The sequence below is a fragment of the Portunus trituberculatus genome, chromosome 42 (genome assembly GCF_017591435.1).
Source record: "Portunus trituberculatus isolate SZX2019 chromosome 42, ASM1759143v1, whole genome shotgun sequence".
NCBI classification, from domain to species: Eukaryota; Metazoa; Arthropoda; class Malacostraca; order Decapoda; family Portunidae; genus Portunus; species Portunus trituberculatus.
The window spans coordinates 21,339,080-21,357,571 of record NC_059296.1 but is presented as its reverse complement, the minus strand read 5'-3'; the positions used below and the strand labels follow the sequence as shown (position 1 = coordinate 21,357,571).

Below are 18,492 nucleotides of genomic sequence, written 5' to 3'. Positions count from 1 at the left end.
CTTCTAATAAGAAACGCAACTATGATGACAACTACCTGGATTTTGGATTTACAAGCATCACTGATAAAGGTGTATTGAAGCCTCAGTGTGTGATTTGTCACAAAATACTCACAGCTGAATCACTAAGGCCCAGTAAGCTTAGATTACATCTGGAAACCAAGCATCCTCAACATGTTGGCAAAGATCGTTCCTTCTTTAGTCGACAAGAATTGAACATGAAGAGACAGCGACTTGATGCCAGTGGTTCCTTTCATCAACAAAATGCTGCCGTAGTGGAGGCATCATTTCTTGTAGCCCTTGAAATAGCAAAGAAAAGAAGCCTCACACAATTGGGGAGGAATTAATTTTGCCATGTGCCAAAACAATGGTAAAGCTTGTTTTGGGTGAGAAAAGTGCTGAAAAGCTGAATGCTATTTCACTCTCAAATAATACAGTGCAACGCCGAATCTCCCAAATATCTGATGACATCAGAGAGCAGGTGATACAGGAAATCAAAAGAGCTGGATTATTCAGTATTCAACTCGATGAGTCCACTGACGTCCAGTCCTGCTCACAACTCCTGGCTTTTGTAAGGTATGTTCATGATGAGGATCTGAAGGAGGAATTCTTGTTTTGTGAGCCTCTTGAACAATCTACAAAAGGTGAAGATGTAATGCAGAAACTTACAGAATTCTTTGAATCTGAAGGTCTTGACTGGGGCAATCTTTGTGGGATATGCACAGACGGGGCTCCAGCCATGTTGGGTTCTCAGTCAGGTTTTGTTACAAGAGTTATACAAAAGCACCAAATGCTATCCCTCTTCACTGCATGATCCACAGGCAAGCTCTTACATCAAAACGCTACCCTCAGAATTACAGGACACTCTGAATACAATTATAAAGACAGTTAACTTTGTAAAGGTAGTGCTCTTAACACACGCCTTTTCAAGAGACTCTGCCAAGATATGGATGCAGCTCATGAGACCCTCCTATTTCATACAGCAGTTCGCTGGCTATCAAAAGGAAATGTAGTTCAACGTGTATTTGAGCTCAGAGAAGAGATCAGCCTCTTTCTCAGAATACAGAACAAGCAAGATTTGCTGTCAGCATGGTCTGCAGATAGCTTCGAAATACGGCTAGCCTATCTTGTTGACATATTTAGACAGTTGAACACACTGAACCTGGAACTCCAAGGAAAGGAAGTTGATAATCGATTTTGTGGACAAAATCAAAGCCTTTAAGTGAAACAAAACCAAGAATACCACAAGATCCAACACTCACACATCCTCGGGCCCAAGGGTTGGTCTTAGCAGCAATGCTATTATCCAGGAATCCTTCGCTAGTCAAGGCCTATCGTCAGACGTTGCCAGGTTTTTGCTTAAATCCTGGAGGGCAAGCACGAGGTCACAATATGGGCCACATATCCAAAACTGGTTGCATTTTTGCCTCTGCAGGGAAATTATTCCATTTCAGCCACCTTTGAATGTCCTCTTAGACTACCTCTTCCTTGAATTTCAGAAGGGCACAGGCCGATCCTACAGCTCAATGAATACCATTCGTTCAGCTATTTTGGCTGTAGCCACTTTCAACGATCAGCCTGTGGGAGAACATCCCTTAGTCGTCAGGTTCTTGAAGGCTGTCTTTCAGGAGAGACCATCTTTTTCCCGTTACCGTATCACATGGGACCCTCATCTGGTTTTAGATTACCTTGTAGGTCTGGGACCCAATGGGGAATTATCCCTGATTCAGTTGTCACACAAGTTAACTATTCTCATGCTGCTCCTTTCATGCCAACGCGGTCAAACCTTACATTTGTTAGACATTCGAAACATGACTGTCTCAGACCTTACTGTCTCTTTCAGGATAGCTGATCCCTTAAAGACTTTCCGACCAGGCAACCATGTCTTGGAATTGGTTTTTATGGCTTACCCCACAGACAGACGGGTGTGTGTAGTCACTTCCATTGTGAATTATCTTGAACGCACCCATGCCTTCCGGGGACCGTTCACGAGTTTTTTCTTGACCACGAAACCCCCGTTTCGAGTAGCCTCACGAGATACTTTGTGTCGTTGGATGAAAGACATCATGCGGTCTGCAGGCATTGACCTCAGTATCTTCTCTCCTCACTCTACCAGGTCAGCCTCAACCAGTAAGGCCACCCTAAAACTTCCCCTGGCCACCATCATCTCCACTGTTGGATGGTCCCGGGAGTCCACCTTTACCAGGTTCTACAACCGACCTATAAGCCCCCTGGGACACTTTTCAAGTACTGTCTTGTCATACCTATGTAATCTGTATCCCATGCTGCCCTTTGGGTTTTTTTCTTGTCTTTTGTTTTTGTTCCTTGGGTTTTTTGGTTTGGGAAATATAGCATGTTACTCCTCAATTTGGATTTTCTTTATTGTGTTTTCCCCTTTTTGGCTGGCATAGTCGGTTTGAGGAACCACTCTAAAGCTCTCGTCTACTACCGGTGACGTCAGTTAAATGGTTGTGAAGTGAAATGGTAGATTAACGAATACTTACCAAGTGTGAAGTTTGATCTGCATTTCACGAACATTTAACTGCGTCACTGAGGTAGTAAACGCCTTCCCTGCCCAACCCAATACTCTTGTGACACTACGTTCAGAACCTCAGCCTGTCTGCTCATGGGTATACTAGCTGCTTCCTCAAACCTATGCTCTAAAGGACTGACGTGGCGCTGGCACGACGAACATCTCGTTTACTACCTCAGTGACGCAGTTAAATGTTCGTTTAATCTACCATTCTATCATGCAAAACTTACTCACTGTAACCTTCCTTCCTTCCTTCCTCTGTGTGATGAGTTTCTTTCGTGCACTGGGATAGAAGCATGTAGTCTTAATATAACATTACAATGATTAGAAATTTCATCACACTAATAAGCAGCATTAAGTCAACCTGGAGTATTTACATAACTATTTATGTATTTGTCAAGTTTTCTTCCAGAGGGACAACCTGATTTCGACCACCGGTAGCTCCACGTTCTATGTAACTTTCTGACAGTACCTCACTAAATTTTATGACTCCTTCCTTCTTTGATATCCACATTTGTCCTTCCTTCACGAAATACGATCTTGTAAGATTTATAAACTTTCGATTCTTTCCTCTTACAGAATCTATTGCTGTTAGAGGGAAGTAAAAAAAAGTTCAGCTAGGAAAGGCTGGCGTTCATTCGTGATGGGTAGAAGTTAGATATCCTCGCTCCGGATCTCATCACTAATTGCCAAGGAGTAAAGGTATGCCGCTGACTGAATACGTGGCAATGAGAGATGGATGTTTTATAAGATTACCTTCTTTTATTTGTTATAATGGAGCTTATGGTTTTCAAATAGTATGAAAGATGAAAACTTTTGTGTCTTATTGCCACATCTATTCTTATTACTATTTCTGTTCTTATTGCTACTTTTACTACTACTAATATGTTGGGGTTGCAGGAGACCAGACACAGGGCTGGTTTGATCACCTATATTGAAGAGCCCAAAATAACAGCGTCTGAATGTGGGGAAGACCGGGCGGGAACTCCCATGTCGTTTAGATCTGCCAGTGATGCTGGCGCGGAAAAAGAAGAAATTAAATACGCAAAAAGAATGCAACAAAAATGAAGAAATGAAGAAGGAAGTAAGAAGAAATGATTAGAGAGGGAAAAATATGATAAACACTAAAGCGGGTACTAAGGTTACAAGAAATTATCACCACTGATATATAAGAAACAAGACGTTACCACCGAGAACTACAAGATGCAGTGAAAAATTAAAAGAATAACAGAGCCGGAGATTAGTAATACATTACAAGAAGAAATACTCAGGAAAGCATCACTAAATTAGATACAAGGGAAACAGAGGTCGATGGAGGCAAATGATACATGGACGAGATGGACAGCCGGCACAACATAGGAGACGCCGTCCTCTTGTTGCTGATAAGATGGGATTACCAAAGTTACTTGAGAATGAACCTTTTTAAAGTCAAGGGAAAGCAAATTGTATGATCGAAGTATGGAAAGGAAAATATAGTTACTTGAAAATGGACCTTAACGAAAGTACATGAAAATTAACTGTATGATTGATATATGGGAAAATAAATATAGTTACTCGAATAAACCTTATTGAAAGCTATTAGAAAATTAACCATATGATCGAAATATTGGAAAACAAATCTTAGAGCAACAGAAGCCTTGTTTGGGCAAAAGGTCGCTCTAAATAAAGTATATCTTATGAGGTGTGAGAGAGAGGAATAGATAGGTGACAGAGACAAACTAGATAACTGACAAATGAGAGTGTCAATATGAGCAAGCCGCATGTCACAGTAGGGGAGAGTGGGGCACGTTGAACATAGGGGCACATTGAACCATTGGATTTTTCAGGAATAGTTTGTCTCCCAATCAGCAGATGTCTCTTGTGTACAACGCTCTTCAGAAGCTCCACTCAAGCACCAGTTGAGTGGCAGCCTTCATTGAGGGAGGACGTGCTGGTTGTTTTTTTTTTAATATTTGACCTACTTTGTTCATCTGTTGAGGTAAGTACCAAACCTTCTAACACTTTCCACATAACTGATGCTTATGATCAAATTATTCGAGTGAGTTACGTGGTAAGTGAAGTTTATTACAGGATACCAAACAAATTTGAATTCAACTTTGCTATTCTCTGAAACACATGTTTTTGTAATGGCTGGAAATGGGGCACTTTGAACCATTAAAATAGGGGCACATTGAAATATGGTTCAATGTGCCCCACAATACTGTTCAATGTACCCCATAGCATTGTAATTGATTTGTTCTTATTTATAGGCCTACTGTTATGATTTTCATTATTATTATTATTAATATTGTTATTATTATTGTTATTATTATTATTATTATTATTATTATTATTATTATTATTATTATTAGGTAATGTTCTAGTTGTTGTACATACTGACTATTAATAGAAAATAATAGGCTAAGTGGTTCCTAATGTTTAACATCTAATGAATGAGCTTGATGTTGTTTTCATTTCAGGAAATGGTGCGAAAGTATCTTGCAAAAACTGATCGAGGAAGAGCCGATGGGAACTTAATGGAGAGAGCTGTTGACGAAGTTGTCAAAGGAAAGTCCATCAGGGAAGTTAGTCGTTTGCTGGATGTAAACCGGATTACATTGTCAAGATATGTTAAGAAATTCCAAGCAGGGCAAGCTGAAAAAACAAAAGACTATGCTCCTAACTACAATACCAGACAGGTTGGTTGACTGCCTTATACATGTTAACTGAATTTATTATAAATGCATGCTAGAAATGGAACAGATATTATATTTTAATTGACAATATAATAATGATGATAATAATAATAATAATAATAATAATAATAATAATAATAATAATAATTGATGAAAATGGAAGAGAAGTTACAAAAGTTACGAAAAGCACAGAAAAAAATAGTTGTTGAGGATGAAAGTTCAGATGATGAAGTGGAAAACATATCAATGCATGGGGAATCAAGTGAATATGAAGAGGATTTTGCTGATGATCAGACAGATGATCAGTCAAGAAAAGACCCAGAGGATGAAGACTATGTTCTTATCAAATTGAAGCTTGAAAATTCAGAGAATAAATGGGTATTTTATGTTGGCCAAATAAAAGAAAGGATTAAGGATGAAGAAGAAACATGTTATGATGTTGATTTTTACCGACAGTCTAAGAAGTTACCTGGAAGGTTCGTCAAACCAGCTAATGAGGATAGAGCAAAAGTCATGAAAAATGAAATAGTTATGTGTCTGCCCAAACCTATCACTACTGGTGGTACCAAGCGAGTGCAGTCAATGTTGAAGTTTCCTCTAAACTTGGAGGAATATAAATGTCACTAGATTTCTTTTATATAATTTCTTGAAGATTTAGTTGTCTTTAGCACTTACAATTATGTGATATGACTAGTCCAGTCAGGTAGGCAAGTGCGGCTTACATTATGAGTCATTCATACCAAGAAGAGTATTAGATTTATTTGTCTTAGCACTTATTATTTTGTGATACTAGTCCAGTCAGGTAGGCAAATGCTGCTTACATTATGAGTCATTCATACCAAGGAGAGTAGGTATTATAGCGTTTATTTTACATGTTTACCTTCTACATTAAGCATGCCATGTACGATTATAATAAAAAGGAACTTTATATTTTGTATACATCAAAAGAGGGAGAAAATATGTGTATTCTGAATGAATTATTAAAATATTTTTATTTCTAGACTTTGTTTTTTATTTTGCCTTCATTATTAAAGTTTAAAGACATGGTTCAATCTACCCCATAGCATGGTTCAATGTACCCCGCCTATGGGGCAGTTTGAACCATTTTAGAAAAAATAATAATCTGCCAAATTTTCCACTATGAAAACAAGATATATCAATCATTCCTATTGTCAACTTTGGGTAGAAGGATGAAGATGAATATCGCATGGGAGAAACATAAGTTTAGCCGAAAGATATTTGCCTATGACCAGATATGTCCAAAACCTGTTCAACGTGCCCCACTCTCCCCTACCAGTAGTAAAGCCAGACAGTTGTAATGCAGTCAAAGTAAAATGTTGGTGTTATATATTGACAGAAGGAGATTGGGTATGTGTAGGATAAAATTCTATATTGAATATTAGTTCGAGGGTCTATGTAGGATGTTTTATAAATGAGTGTTAATTAGGTAACGTGATTTGAATCGAAAGTGCACTGCGAAACGATGAAATATTTGATGGAACTTGTGTGAAGAGTGATTTACTCAATTTTCGTGTTTTTGGTTTTTGTCCGAAGATCGTATGAATGTAAATATATGTACATAGCATGATTAGAAAGAAATATACAAACACTTAAATGCATTCCCTTGAAACTACAGATTAGCGGTGCAGCAAGAACGTGTAACATAGAACCATGACACCAATACCAGCAATAAATGAAGAAAGCTTTGTGTTAGTACACATACATACCTCACGTTCTTTGTTTAGAAAAATGAACAGCTTTTGCAAAATATAAGTTAAACATATTATGCCAAGTAAATAAAAAAAAAAAAAAAAAAAAAAAAAAGAAAGAAAGAAAGAAAAAGTGAGGGTCATAATTTTCTGCTCATCCTGCCAATCAGTCTTCATCAGTCAGTCTTTCGTCTTTTCAGTCCACTGTTCTTTGAGGTTCCCAAGTGACCTATCCTCTATACCCTCTCATTTTCTCATAAATAAATAGTATATCCACACACTTTTTCCCTTTACAAATCTCTCTCTCTTTCTCTCTCTCTCTCTCTTTCTCTCTCTGGTCCGGTGCAGATGGTGACATTTGTACTTGTGTACCTATCTAGCTATTTCCAACCGTCAACAAGTATCGAGTATAGGAGATGCGTAGTGGGATCCTGTCACAAAGAAATGATGTGGAGGGGAGCTGTGATAACGGCAAAGGCGGCGTGGGTTTCAGGACAGCGGCCAGAAGAGCGGGAAGAAGGGAAAATCGGAGTATATGAAACTTGCTGACAAAAGGTTTCAGATAACTCATCAGATTTCTCATTCCTGTCTCTATTTTTCTCCTTCCTCCTCCTCCTTCTCCTATCACTAACATCTAAAGCTTATTTCTATTTTTAGAGGATATTGGCAGGAAAAGAATGAAAGAATGAAAAAATTGATAATACCATAATCGGCATTAATGAGAACAATGAAGACATGGATGGGATGATGGGAGTTAAGCAGAAAGAAGTGGAAGACTAGCAATATAGGGTCATGTTCTGAAACAATCACGCGTTGCTCCTCCACTAAATAAAAAAAAATAAAAGTTGAAGTTGCATGTGTTCTTAATTGTTTTTTACGATTCTAGTGACAGGTTAACAATAATTTTACTATTGAGAACCAGGGTGGTCATCTCCGTGGCCTTTGAAAATAGTCCTGGTAAGAGACCTAATAATTTCTGAATAAGGATCATTGAGAGGAGGAAAATGTGACAGCTTTTAGGGAGACAAGAAATAAGATAGAGCAATAACACTTGCTCTCCTTCGTGCGAGGCAAGGCGCGAAGATGAGGGAGGTCTGCCCTGGCAACACTGCCATCTCCACCACATTATGATAAGACTGACACTGCCCAGAGAGATGCAAGAATTGCGACCCCCAGCCACTGGCAGTGTCGCGACCTAAATTTTCCCTCCATGCGAAAATATCCCCTGGGCTCCACACCCTTATGTTATCTTTGTTCAAACTCGTGGATAGAAGGATCTATGGAGCTGATATCCTACTCAGAATAAGCACAATAATGAACTGTCATTATGAATGTATACAACACATCATTGGTAGTCTTATAATGTATTATTTATCGAATGTTTGAAGCCTCCAAATAGCTCCGACAGGCACAATTCTGCACAATACCAACATACCATCACGCATTACTTTTATCTTTTATGCATCACGCATTACCTTTACCGTGTACCTTTTTCTTATTTGGCTGTATCACAGCCATTAACGGTATAGTTCCCTTTACTGGCCCGTGAGCACTTTAATTATATGAAACAAGCCAACTATCTTTGATCCACTGACACAGTTCATTTTCATATTCCTGTTGTGTCCTGGGTGGCACCTTGTACTCTGCCACACTATTCAGCAGTCACGAAGGCCCTGCACCTCCACACCACTTCCATGGCACACTCCACGTAGAAGTGCTCTTGTTATACATCACTGTAAAGTCCGTCTCACCCGAATCAGTTATTTCTACTGCTGCAGCCAAAGTCATGTCCTCTATTCCAAACCTTATATCATTTGACAACCGCAAAGTTACACAAACTAGGGCTTCTATACTGTTCATGCCCCTACTGAAGTTAACATTCAAGAGCTTACACCTCTACCGTCACAAACGCCCCTGAAAGCAATTGTATCTACACTTTACCTCTTCCTAAACACTTGTACGTACCTTTCACCGCTTAAAGTCATTACAACGACGTTCTCTTTTTCCAGCTGGAGCACAGCGGGGGCATACAAAACACATTTTGCACATCCTGTATCCATCAGGGCGTCACAGTCTACTTCGTCAACAGACAAGTGAATAGTGGGAAGAGCACCTCTTATTGGCAATCTGGCCGGAACTCAAGCCATTTCTCAGCACGATGAGGTGATGTGGCCCAGCCACCTGCACTTGAAGCAGCGCACACTGCCGCGGCCACCTCCACGTCTGTTATGTCCAACCAAGCAGTCATGGGTGTAGTGGTTGGGCTGACCGCACATGACACAGTACAACGGATGACGCAGCACCTACCTTATTTGGCAAAGCATATGTAGAAAATGTTATGCCAGCGCCAAGGTTTTGATCTGCCAACACAGCTCGAGCATGGCTCAGAACTTGATTGAGGTTCATATCTTCGAGCCGCGAGCTAACTTGAAGAATGTAACGAACGAAGTCAAGAAGCCTGGCAACAAAAGCACAGACTAAACCAGCATCAGGCATTCCTCCAAAAAACACAGCAAGCCGACTTAGATCTGCCAAATACACATCAACCGTCTAGCAATCATGAGCCTGCAGGCGACGGATTGTTCATAAGCAGCAAACTTGTCTGCAGCAATGACTGATGTGAGGGCAGCCTTTATCTTGTCAAACTTTCTCTTGTCATCACTGCTTAATTGTTCATACATAGTGAATGCTCGGCCAACGAGTCGAAGAGGAGTGATGGTGTGTGGGTCGTTAATCCCTCCCATCCCAGCCAGCAGACCAGCTCCAATTTGCCGATCCATTCCACCACTGATTGTGATTCACCATCAAACTCTGGTATGAAGTGAATATCCATGGCAATACGGACTGAGATGGGCATCCTACAGACTTCATCGCTAGTCACTTCATACATGCCTAGATAGCTTGTAGCGGCAGTATAAGGTGGAAGGAGACAAGCGACTCCCAGGCATGCTTTATTCCTTCTGCCTCTGATATTACAGGCAAGACAGACATAAGTTTCAGATCTTTTCACGAATCAAATTAATGAATCGGTAATAAAAACAATCATGAGAAATGAAAAACCGAGAAATTAAATACCAATACTTAACAATAATGTCAACGTTTACATCTTTACCCTCATCCACTCATACATACACACACACACACAACAAACCCATGTCAATGTCATGTCAATAAGAGTTGGTCTTCAGTTGAATGATGAGGTCTAAAACCAAACTTAGAGTCAAAAATAATTAATTTTTCTCCAAGGTATTGATCAAACTGTTGTCAGTAATCTTTCTATAGTTTTAACACAGAGGTTAAGATAATTGGTCTATAGTTGAGAGGAATTCTTCTGGAGCCCTTTTTAAAAATGAGAACAACTTTGGGAACCTTCTAGAAATCAGGCAAATGCCCTGATGTTATAGAGCATTTAAATATGATATATAAGGGTAAGGAAGTTAATTGACACAAGATTGAAGTAAGTGAGGCTAAAATGTGGTCAGGTCCCATGCTAGAAAAGATATTGAGAGACTTGAGGTAATGCTTGACTGTAGACATATCAAATTCAATATCAGAGATAGAGTTGTCACTGTGTTATTTGTATGATAACTAAATCCCTTTCCTTGGAATCATGAAGGATAAAGGAGGTTTGGTAGGCCATGGAGGTGAGGAGACAATATGATTGAGAGGCACAAATTTGCTAGCAAGAGGAATTAGGTTATTAAAAATAATTAAGTACATATTTGATTTTGATTTAGTTTTGTTGATTTTGAAAAGGATTTTGATAGTATTTTGAGAAGGTCTATGGGGACGATTATGATGCATTATGGAATACCACTAGAGTTTGTGAGGATCATTATGAGCATCCATGAAAATACCTCTTGTAAAGTGATGGTTGATGGCTGTTTGAGTGAATCATTTGAAGTTAGGTCTGGTGTGATCCAAGGTGGGGTCTTGTTGCCTTTACTATTTGTACTGGTCCATTGACTATGCTATGAAAAGGATTACAGCAGAAACAGATGCTGGTATACTTTGGGAAGAAAACAGAAAACTTATGGACTTGGATTATGCAGATGATATAGTTTTGATGTGCAATGGACCAGGAGAGATGCAAAGAGTGTTGGACTGCTTAGTGATAGAAGGGCAAAAGATGGGACTTGTTATTAACTGCAGAAAAACTTAAAATCATCAATATGAATAATGTGCAGGACTGCTTAATTGAAGGTATGACTGTAAAACAAGTTGAAAGGTTTAAATACTTGGGTACTTATTTAATTAAAGATGGTTCTTTGAACTTAGAATTTGAGGAAAGGTTAAAAAGGGCTAATCAGGCAATGGGAATGCTTAAAAGAGTTTGGAATAATAATTTTTTTTTTTGTGCATACAAAATCAGGATTTACAAGGTAATGGTAAGGAGTATTTTAATCTATGGATATGAGTCTTGGTACAGCAACATAACTACTGATAATAAATTCCTGGTATTTGAAATTAAACCACTTGGAAGAATTTTGGGAGTTAAGTGGTGGGATAGAATATCAAATAATATAATTAGAGAAATGACAAGGCTGCAATCTGTTGATGAATATGTGAGGCTCTCAAGATGGAAGTGGCTGGGACATGTGTATAGAAGACATGGACTGGTGCATGGTACACCAGAATGGGTGGCACCTGGAAGAAGAGGTACTGTAGAGGAAGGCCAAGGGAGATGTGGCTGAGGACAATGAAACGAGAAGTGGGTCATGAATGTTGGGGAGATCTTGAGGAGATAGCTCAAGATAGAATGTGGTGGCGAGAGTTCATTAAACCCCTATGCATCCCCGAGGGCGCCACAGGATGATTGATTGATTGATTGACATATTATTAAGAAAAATAAGCTAACTCAAAATTCCAATTCACATAAGAAGGATGTTCTTTCATCTTTGTGTATTTCCATCTATGCCAAGATATCAATATTCATTCGCTTCTGACCATAAATAGGGGAAGAAGGGATAAACTAGAAGCTAGACACACTGGAAAAATAATGTAGAATGATATGACACTGAGGAAAAGGTAAGAAAACATCTACTGAATCAATGTGTACATTATCTGTTGGTATGAATGTAGTTTCTAAATTCAATGGGATAGTCCAAGAGAAGTGAAGCAATTGAGGAGAGATGTATCACTAATTATATATAATCAGCTCCCCACTTAATAGCATGAAGGGTAAAGTCACAAGGAATATTACTTCCTTATCATTTCCAAAATAGATGAAGTCAATAAGACTTACTAGCATTATTAGCTACAGTAGACAACCACAGCATAAACCTTGAAGACAGCAAGAACATGAACATCCACACACCTCATGTTTTATAAGTAATCCTATAGTTATCAGTTGTGACTGATACATAACTGTGGATATTAATCAGAGATAGGAATAGAAGAAGCAAGCCATGTTTGTTATTGCAAAAATTATCAATTAGCTTATTTCAGAACACCATGCAGCAGCAGTAGAAAAGGTCAACACTTGCCACTGCGTTTCTAGAACCCACCCACTTAGAATTTGTTTGCTCATTCATTGTTAGGAATCATTAATAGATACACGCATCTATCCTTCACCCATATCCCCTATGGACTTTTGAATGGATGCGCCCTAAATGGAGCCATCCTTTATGTATGAAAAGTTAGTGTTTAATAGAATATAGAGGTGATGCTTTTAACTTTGATTTTTTTTATTATTATTCTTCGTACTACTATTGTGGGATTTAGTTTCAAAAGTTAAGGAAAATCTCCATATCCTGATGCAAGAGATGAAAAAGATTGAATAAGCATCGTCAGGAGGAAAAGGTGTTTAGTGTTTTTTTTTTTTTTTTTGCGTGACGGAAGAACGAGGCAAAGAGAGTGGAGATGGCAGTACTCCAGAACTACCATAACGACTTAACTCATTCATGGATAATATGCTCAAGTTACTCCGAAGAGAAATGACTATCATAAACTAAGTACCCATGAAAAATATTTGGACTAAAAACTAATTAAAATACATAATAACTCTTACAACAGATGGTTAAAGATTTCAAAATTATCTTCTTCAGAGACGCAGAACATGAGGGGATCTCCTAAACTAAATGTAAATAAGTGGTATGAAAAATATAAGAAGAGTGATGTAGACAAGATTCTTAGGCTTAATAATCAGAAGAGGACTGTAAGTAATGGAATTACGGAAGTACAAATGTGAATGTTTTAGACGAGAACTGCCAAGCGTAAACCTATGGACATCAGGAAGCATCCCTTGAGGTCTCAAACAAAATCCTTCACTACTCTCTTCCGTGTGTAAAGAGAGAGAGAGAGAGAGAGAGAGAGAGAGAGAGAGAGAGAGAGAGAGAGAGAGAGAGAGAGAGAGAATGATCAACAGGCAGACAGATGTACACTGGCACAACATAAGAATGTGGTGGCGAGAGTTTATTAAACCCCTATGCATCCCCGAGGGTGCCACAGGATGATTGATTGATTGATTGATTGACATATTATTAAGAAAAATAAGCTAACTCAAAATTCCAATTCACATAAGAAGGATGTTCTTTCATCTTTGTGTATTTCCATCTATGCCAAGATATCAATATTCATTCACTTCTGACCATAAATAGGGGAAGAAGGGATAAACTAGAAGCTAGACACACTGGAAAAATACTGTAGAATGATATGACACTGAGGAAAAGGTAAGAAAACATCTACTGAATCAATGTGTACATTATCTGTTGGTATGAATGTAGTTTCTAAATTCAATGGGATAGTCCAAGAGAAGTGAAGCAATTGAGGAGAGATGTATCACTAATTATATATAATCAGCTCCCCACTTAATAGCATGAAGGGTAAAGTCACAAGGAATATTACTTCCTTATCATTTCCAAAATAGATGAAGTCAATAAGACTTACTAGCATTATTAGCTACAGTAGACAACCAGAGCATAAACCTTGAAGACAGCAAGAACATGAACATCCACACACCTCATGTTTTATAAGTAATCCTATAGTTATCAGTTGTGACTGATACATAACTGTGGATATTAATCAGAGATAGGAATAGAAGAAGCAAGCCATGTTTGTTATTGCAAAAATTATCAATTAGCTTATTTCAGAACACCATGCAGCAGCAGTAGAAAAGGTCAACACTTGCCACTGCGTTTCTTGTTTTGTCTGCTGTTCTAGAACCCACCCACTTAGAATTTGTTTGCTCATTCATTGTTAGGAATCATTAATAGATACACGCGTCTATCCTTCACCCATATCCCCTATGGACTTTTGAATAGATGCGCCCTAAATGGAGCCATCCTTTATGTATGAAAAGTTAGTGTTTAATAGAATATAGAGGTGATGCTTTTAACTTTTATTTTTTTTTTTATTATTCTTCGTACTACTATTGTGGGATTTAGTTTCAAAAGTTAAGGAAAATCTCCATATCCTGACGCAAGAGATGAAAAAGATTGAATAAGCATCCTCAGGAGGAAAAGGTGTTTAGTGTTTTTTTTTTTTTTTTTTTTTTTTGCGTGACGGAGGAACGAGGCAAAGAGAGTGGGGACGGCAGTACTCCAGAACTACCATAACGACTTAACTCATTCATGGATAATATGCTCGAGTTACTCCGAAGAGAAATGACTATCATAAACTAAGTACCCATGAAAAATATTTGGACTAAAAACTAATTAAAATACATAATAACTCTTACAACAGACGGTTAAAGATTTCAAAATTATCTTCTTCAGAGACGCAGAACATGAGGGGATCTCCTAAACTAAAGGTAAATAAGTGGTATGAAAAATATAAGAAGAGTGATGTAGACAAGATTCTTAGGCTTAATAATCAGAAGAGGACTGTAAGTAATGGAATTATGGAAGTACAAATGTGAATGTTTTAGACGAGAACTGCCAAGCGTAAACCTATGGACATCTGGAAGCATCCCTTGAGGTCTCAAACAAAATCCTTCACTACTCTCTTCCGTGTGTAAAGAGAGAGAGAGAGAGAGAGAGAGAGAGAGAGAGAGAGAGAGAGAGAGAGAGAGAGAGAGAGAGAGAGAGAGAATGATCAACAGGCAGACAGCCGTACACTGGCACAACATAAAATGTGGTGGCGAGAGTTCATTAAACCCCTATGCATCCCCGAGGGTGCCACAGGATGATTGATTGATTGATTGATTGACATATTATTAAGAATAAGCTAACTCAAAATTCCAATTCACATAAGAAGGATGTTCTTTCATCTTTGTGTATTTCCATCTATGCCAAGATATCAATATTCATTCGCTTCTGACCATAAATAGGGGAAGAAGGGATAAACTAGAAGCTAGACACACTGGAAAAATAATGTAGAATGATATGACACTGAGGAAAAGGTAAGAAAACATCTACTGAATCAATGTGTACATTATCTGTTGGTATGAATGTAGTTTCTAAATTCAATGGGATAGTCCAAGAGAAGTGAAGCAATTGAGGAGAGATGTATCACTAATTATATATAATCAGCTCCCCACTTAATAGCATGAAGGGTAAAGTCACAAGGAATATTACTTCCTTATCATTTCCAAAATAGATGAAGTCAATAAGACTTACTAGCATTATTAGCTACAGTAGACAACCAGAGCATAAACCTTGAAGACAGCAAGAACATGAACATCCACACACCTCATGTTTTATAAGTAATCCTATAGTTATCAGTTGTGACTGATACATAACTGTGGATATTAATCAGAGATAAGAATAGAAGAAGCAAGCCATGTTTGTTATTGCAAAAATTATCAATTAGCTTATTTCAGAACACCATGCAGCAGCAGTAGAAAAGGTCAACACTTGCTACTGCGTTTCTTGTTTTGTCTGCTGTTCTAGAACCCACCCACTTAGAATTTGTTTGCTCATTCATTGTTAGGAATCATTAATAGATACACGCGTCTATCCTTCACCCATATCCCCTATGGACTTTTGAATGGATGCGCCCTAAATGGAGCCATCCTTTATGTATGAAAAGTTAGTGTTTAATAGAATATAGAGGTGATGCTTTTAACTTTTATTTTTTTTATTATTATTCTTCGTACTACTATTGTGGGATTTAGTTTCAAAAGTTAAGGAAAATCTCCATATCCTGATGCAAGAGATGAAAAAGATTGAATAAGCATCCTCAGGAGGAAAAGGTGATTAGTGTTTTTTTTTTTTTTTTTTTTTTTGCGTGACGGAGGAACGAGACAAAGAGAGTGGAGACAGCAGTACTCCAGAACTACCATAACGACTTAACTCATTCATGGATAATATGCTCGAGTTACTCCGAAGAGAAATGACTATCAAAAACTAAGTACCCATGAAAAATATTTGGACTAAAAACTAATTAAAATACATAATAACTCTTACAACAGACGGTTAAAGATTTCAAAATTATCTTCTTCAGAGACGCAGAACATGAGGGGATCTCCTAAACTAAAGGTAAATAAGTGGTATGAAAAATATAAGAAGAGTGATGTAGACAAGATTCTTAGGCTTAATAATCAGAAGAGGACTGTAAGTAATGGAATTACGGAAGTACAAATGTGAATGTTTTAGACGAGAACTGCCAAGCGTAAACCTATGGACATCTGGAAGCATCCCTTGAGGTCTCAAACAAAATCCTTCACTACTCTCTTCCGTGTGTAAAGAGAGAGAGAGAGAGAGAGAGAGAGAGAGAGAGAGAGAGAGAGAGAGAGAGAGAATGATCAACGGGCAGACAGACGTACACTGGCACAACATAAGATGGACCGAGACTTACAAACACTAACAAAGTGAGGAGGCGCCTTCAGATCCCTTACCTGGAAACGCCCTTGAATGACGTCCAGTTGATGCTTCGTGACTTTGATCTGTCTCTTGGTCATGTCCGTGGGCTGCTTGGCGTTGAACGGGTAGGCGACACACCGCAGAATAAACACATATAACTGCAGGCGTTTCTTCCTCTCTTCTTCCTCGCGTTCTTGTTTCTCCTGCAATCAAAATAATGAAAAAAATTTTAGGAGAGAGAGAGAGAGAGAGAGAGAGAGAGAGAGAGAGAGAGAGAGAGAGAGAGAGAGAGAGAGAGAGAGAGAATTAAACGTATGTCACATTCAAATAAAAGAAAACAAGACAAACATTTTTCAACAGTAGAAGAGGAGAGAAGGAGGAGTAGGATAAAAAGACAATAAAACATTGAAATACAGAAGAACCATCTCTATTGTTGTTACTTGTTTGTACCAGATAAAACTCGTAAGATCAATAACCACAAGGAATATATAAAAGAAAAGAAAAGAAAGAAAAGTTTCCAACACACACACACACACACACACACGGTCCGGTAGCTCAGTGGTTAGAGCGCTGGCTTCACAAGCCAGAGGACCGGGGTTCGATTCCCCGGCCGGGTGGAGATATTTGGGTGTGTCTCCTTTCACGTGTAGCCCCTGTTCACCTAGCAGTGAGTAGGTACGGGATGTAAATCGAGGAGTTGTGACCTTGTTGTCCCGTTGTGTGGTGTGTGCCTGGTCTCAGACCTATCCCAAGATCGGAAATAATGAGCTCTGAGCTCGTTCCGTAGGGTAACGTCTGGCTGTCTCGTCAGAGACTGCAGCAGATCAAACAGTGAATTACACAGGCGGCCCGGTAGCTCAGTGGTTAGAGCGCTGGCTTCAATTCCCCGGCCGGGTGGAGATATTTGGGTGTGTCTCCTTTCACGTATAGCCCCTGTTCACCTAGCAGTGAGTAGGTACGGGATGTAAATCGAGGAGTTGTGACCTTGTTGTCCCGGTGTGTGGTGTGTGCCTGGTCTCAGGCCTATCCGAAGATCGGAAATAATGAGCTCTGAGCTCGTTCCGTAGGGTAACGTCTGGCTGTCTCGTCAGAGACTGCAGCAGATCTAACAGTGAATCACACACACACACACACACACCGCGTAATGTAGTGGTTAGCACGCTCGACTCACAATCGAGAGGCCCGGGTTCGAGTCCCGGAAAGCGGCAAGGCAAATAGGCAAGTCTCTTAATGTGTGGCCCCTGTTCACCTAACAGTAAACAGGTACGGGATGTAACTCGAGGGGTTGTGGCCTCGCTTTCCCGGTGTGTGTGTGTTGTGTGTGATGTGGTCTCAGTCCTACCCGAAGATCGGTCTATTATGAGCTCTGAGCTCGCTCCGTAATGGGGAAGACTGGCTGGGTGACCAGCAGACGACCGAGGTGAATTACACACTAATGGGGAAGACTGGCTGGGTGACCAGCAGACGACCGAGGTGAATTACACACACACACACACACACACACACACACACACACCGCGTAGTGTAGTGGTTAGCAAGCTCGATTCACAACCAAGAGGGCCTGGGTTCAAGTCACGGGAGCGACGAGACAAATGGGCAAGCCTCTTAATGTGTAGCCTCTGTTCACCTAACAGTAAAATAGGTACGGGATGTAACTCAAAGGTTGTGGCCTCGCTTTCCCGGTGTATGTGTATGTGTGTGATGTGGTCTGAGTCCTACCCGAAGTATGAGCTCTGAGCTCTTTCGGTAGGAGAAAGGATGGCTAGGTGACAAGCAGACGACCGTGGTGAATAACACTATAAATACTTGCACTCACTTCCCAACATGTGAATTCA

At 39.3% G+C, this 18,492-nt stretch overlaps 1 protein-coding gene across 19 annotated transcripts in view; it reads right to left on the bottom strand.

The window, feature by feature from the left end:
• Nucleotides 1-18,492, bottom strand: part of LOC123517573 (calcium-dependent secretion activator-like) — a 1,686,808-nt gene that overhangs the window by 1,460,030 nt on the left and 208,286 nt on the right. For all 19 annotated transcript variants that reach the window (XM_045277817.1, XM_045277814.1, XM_045277824.1 and 16 more), the window contains one exon: nucleotides 16,693-16,860. In XM_045277817.1, the coding sequence (XP_045133752.1) occupies nucleotides 16,693-16,860 (168 nt within the window). The remainder of the gene's footprint in view (nucleotides 1-16,692; nucleotides 16,861-18,492) is intronic.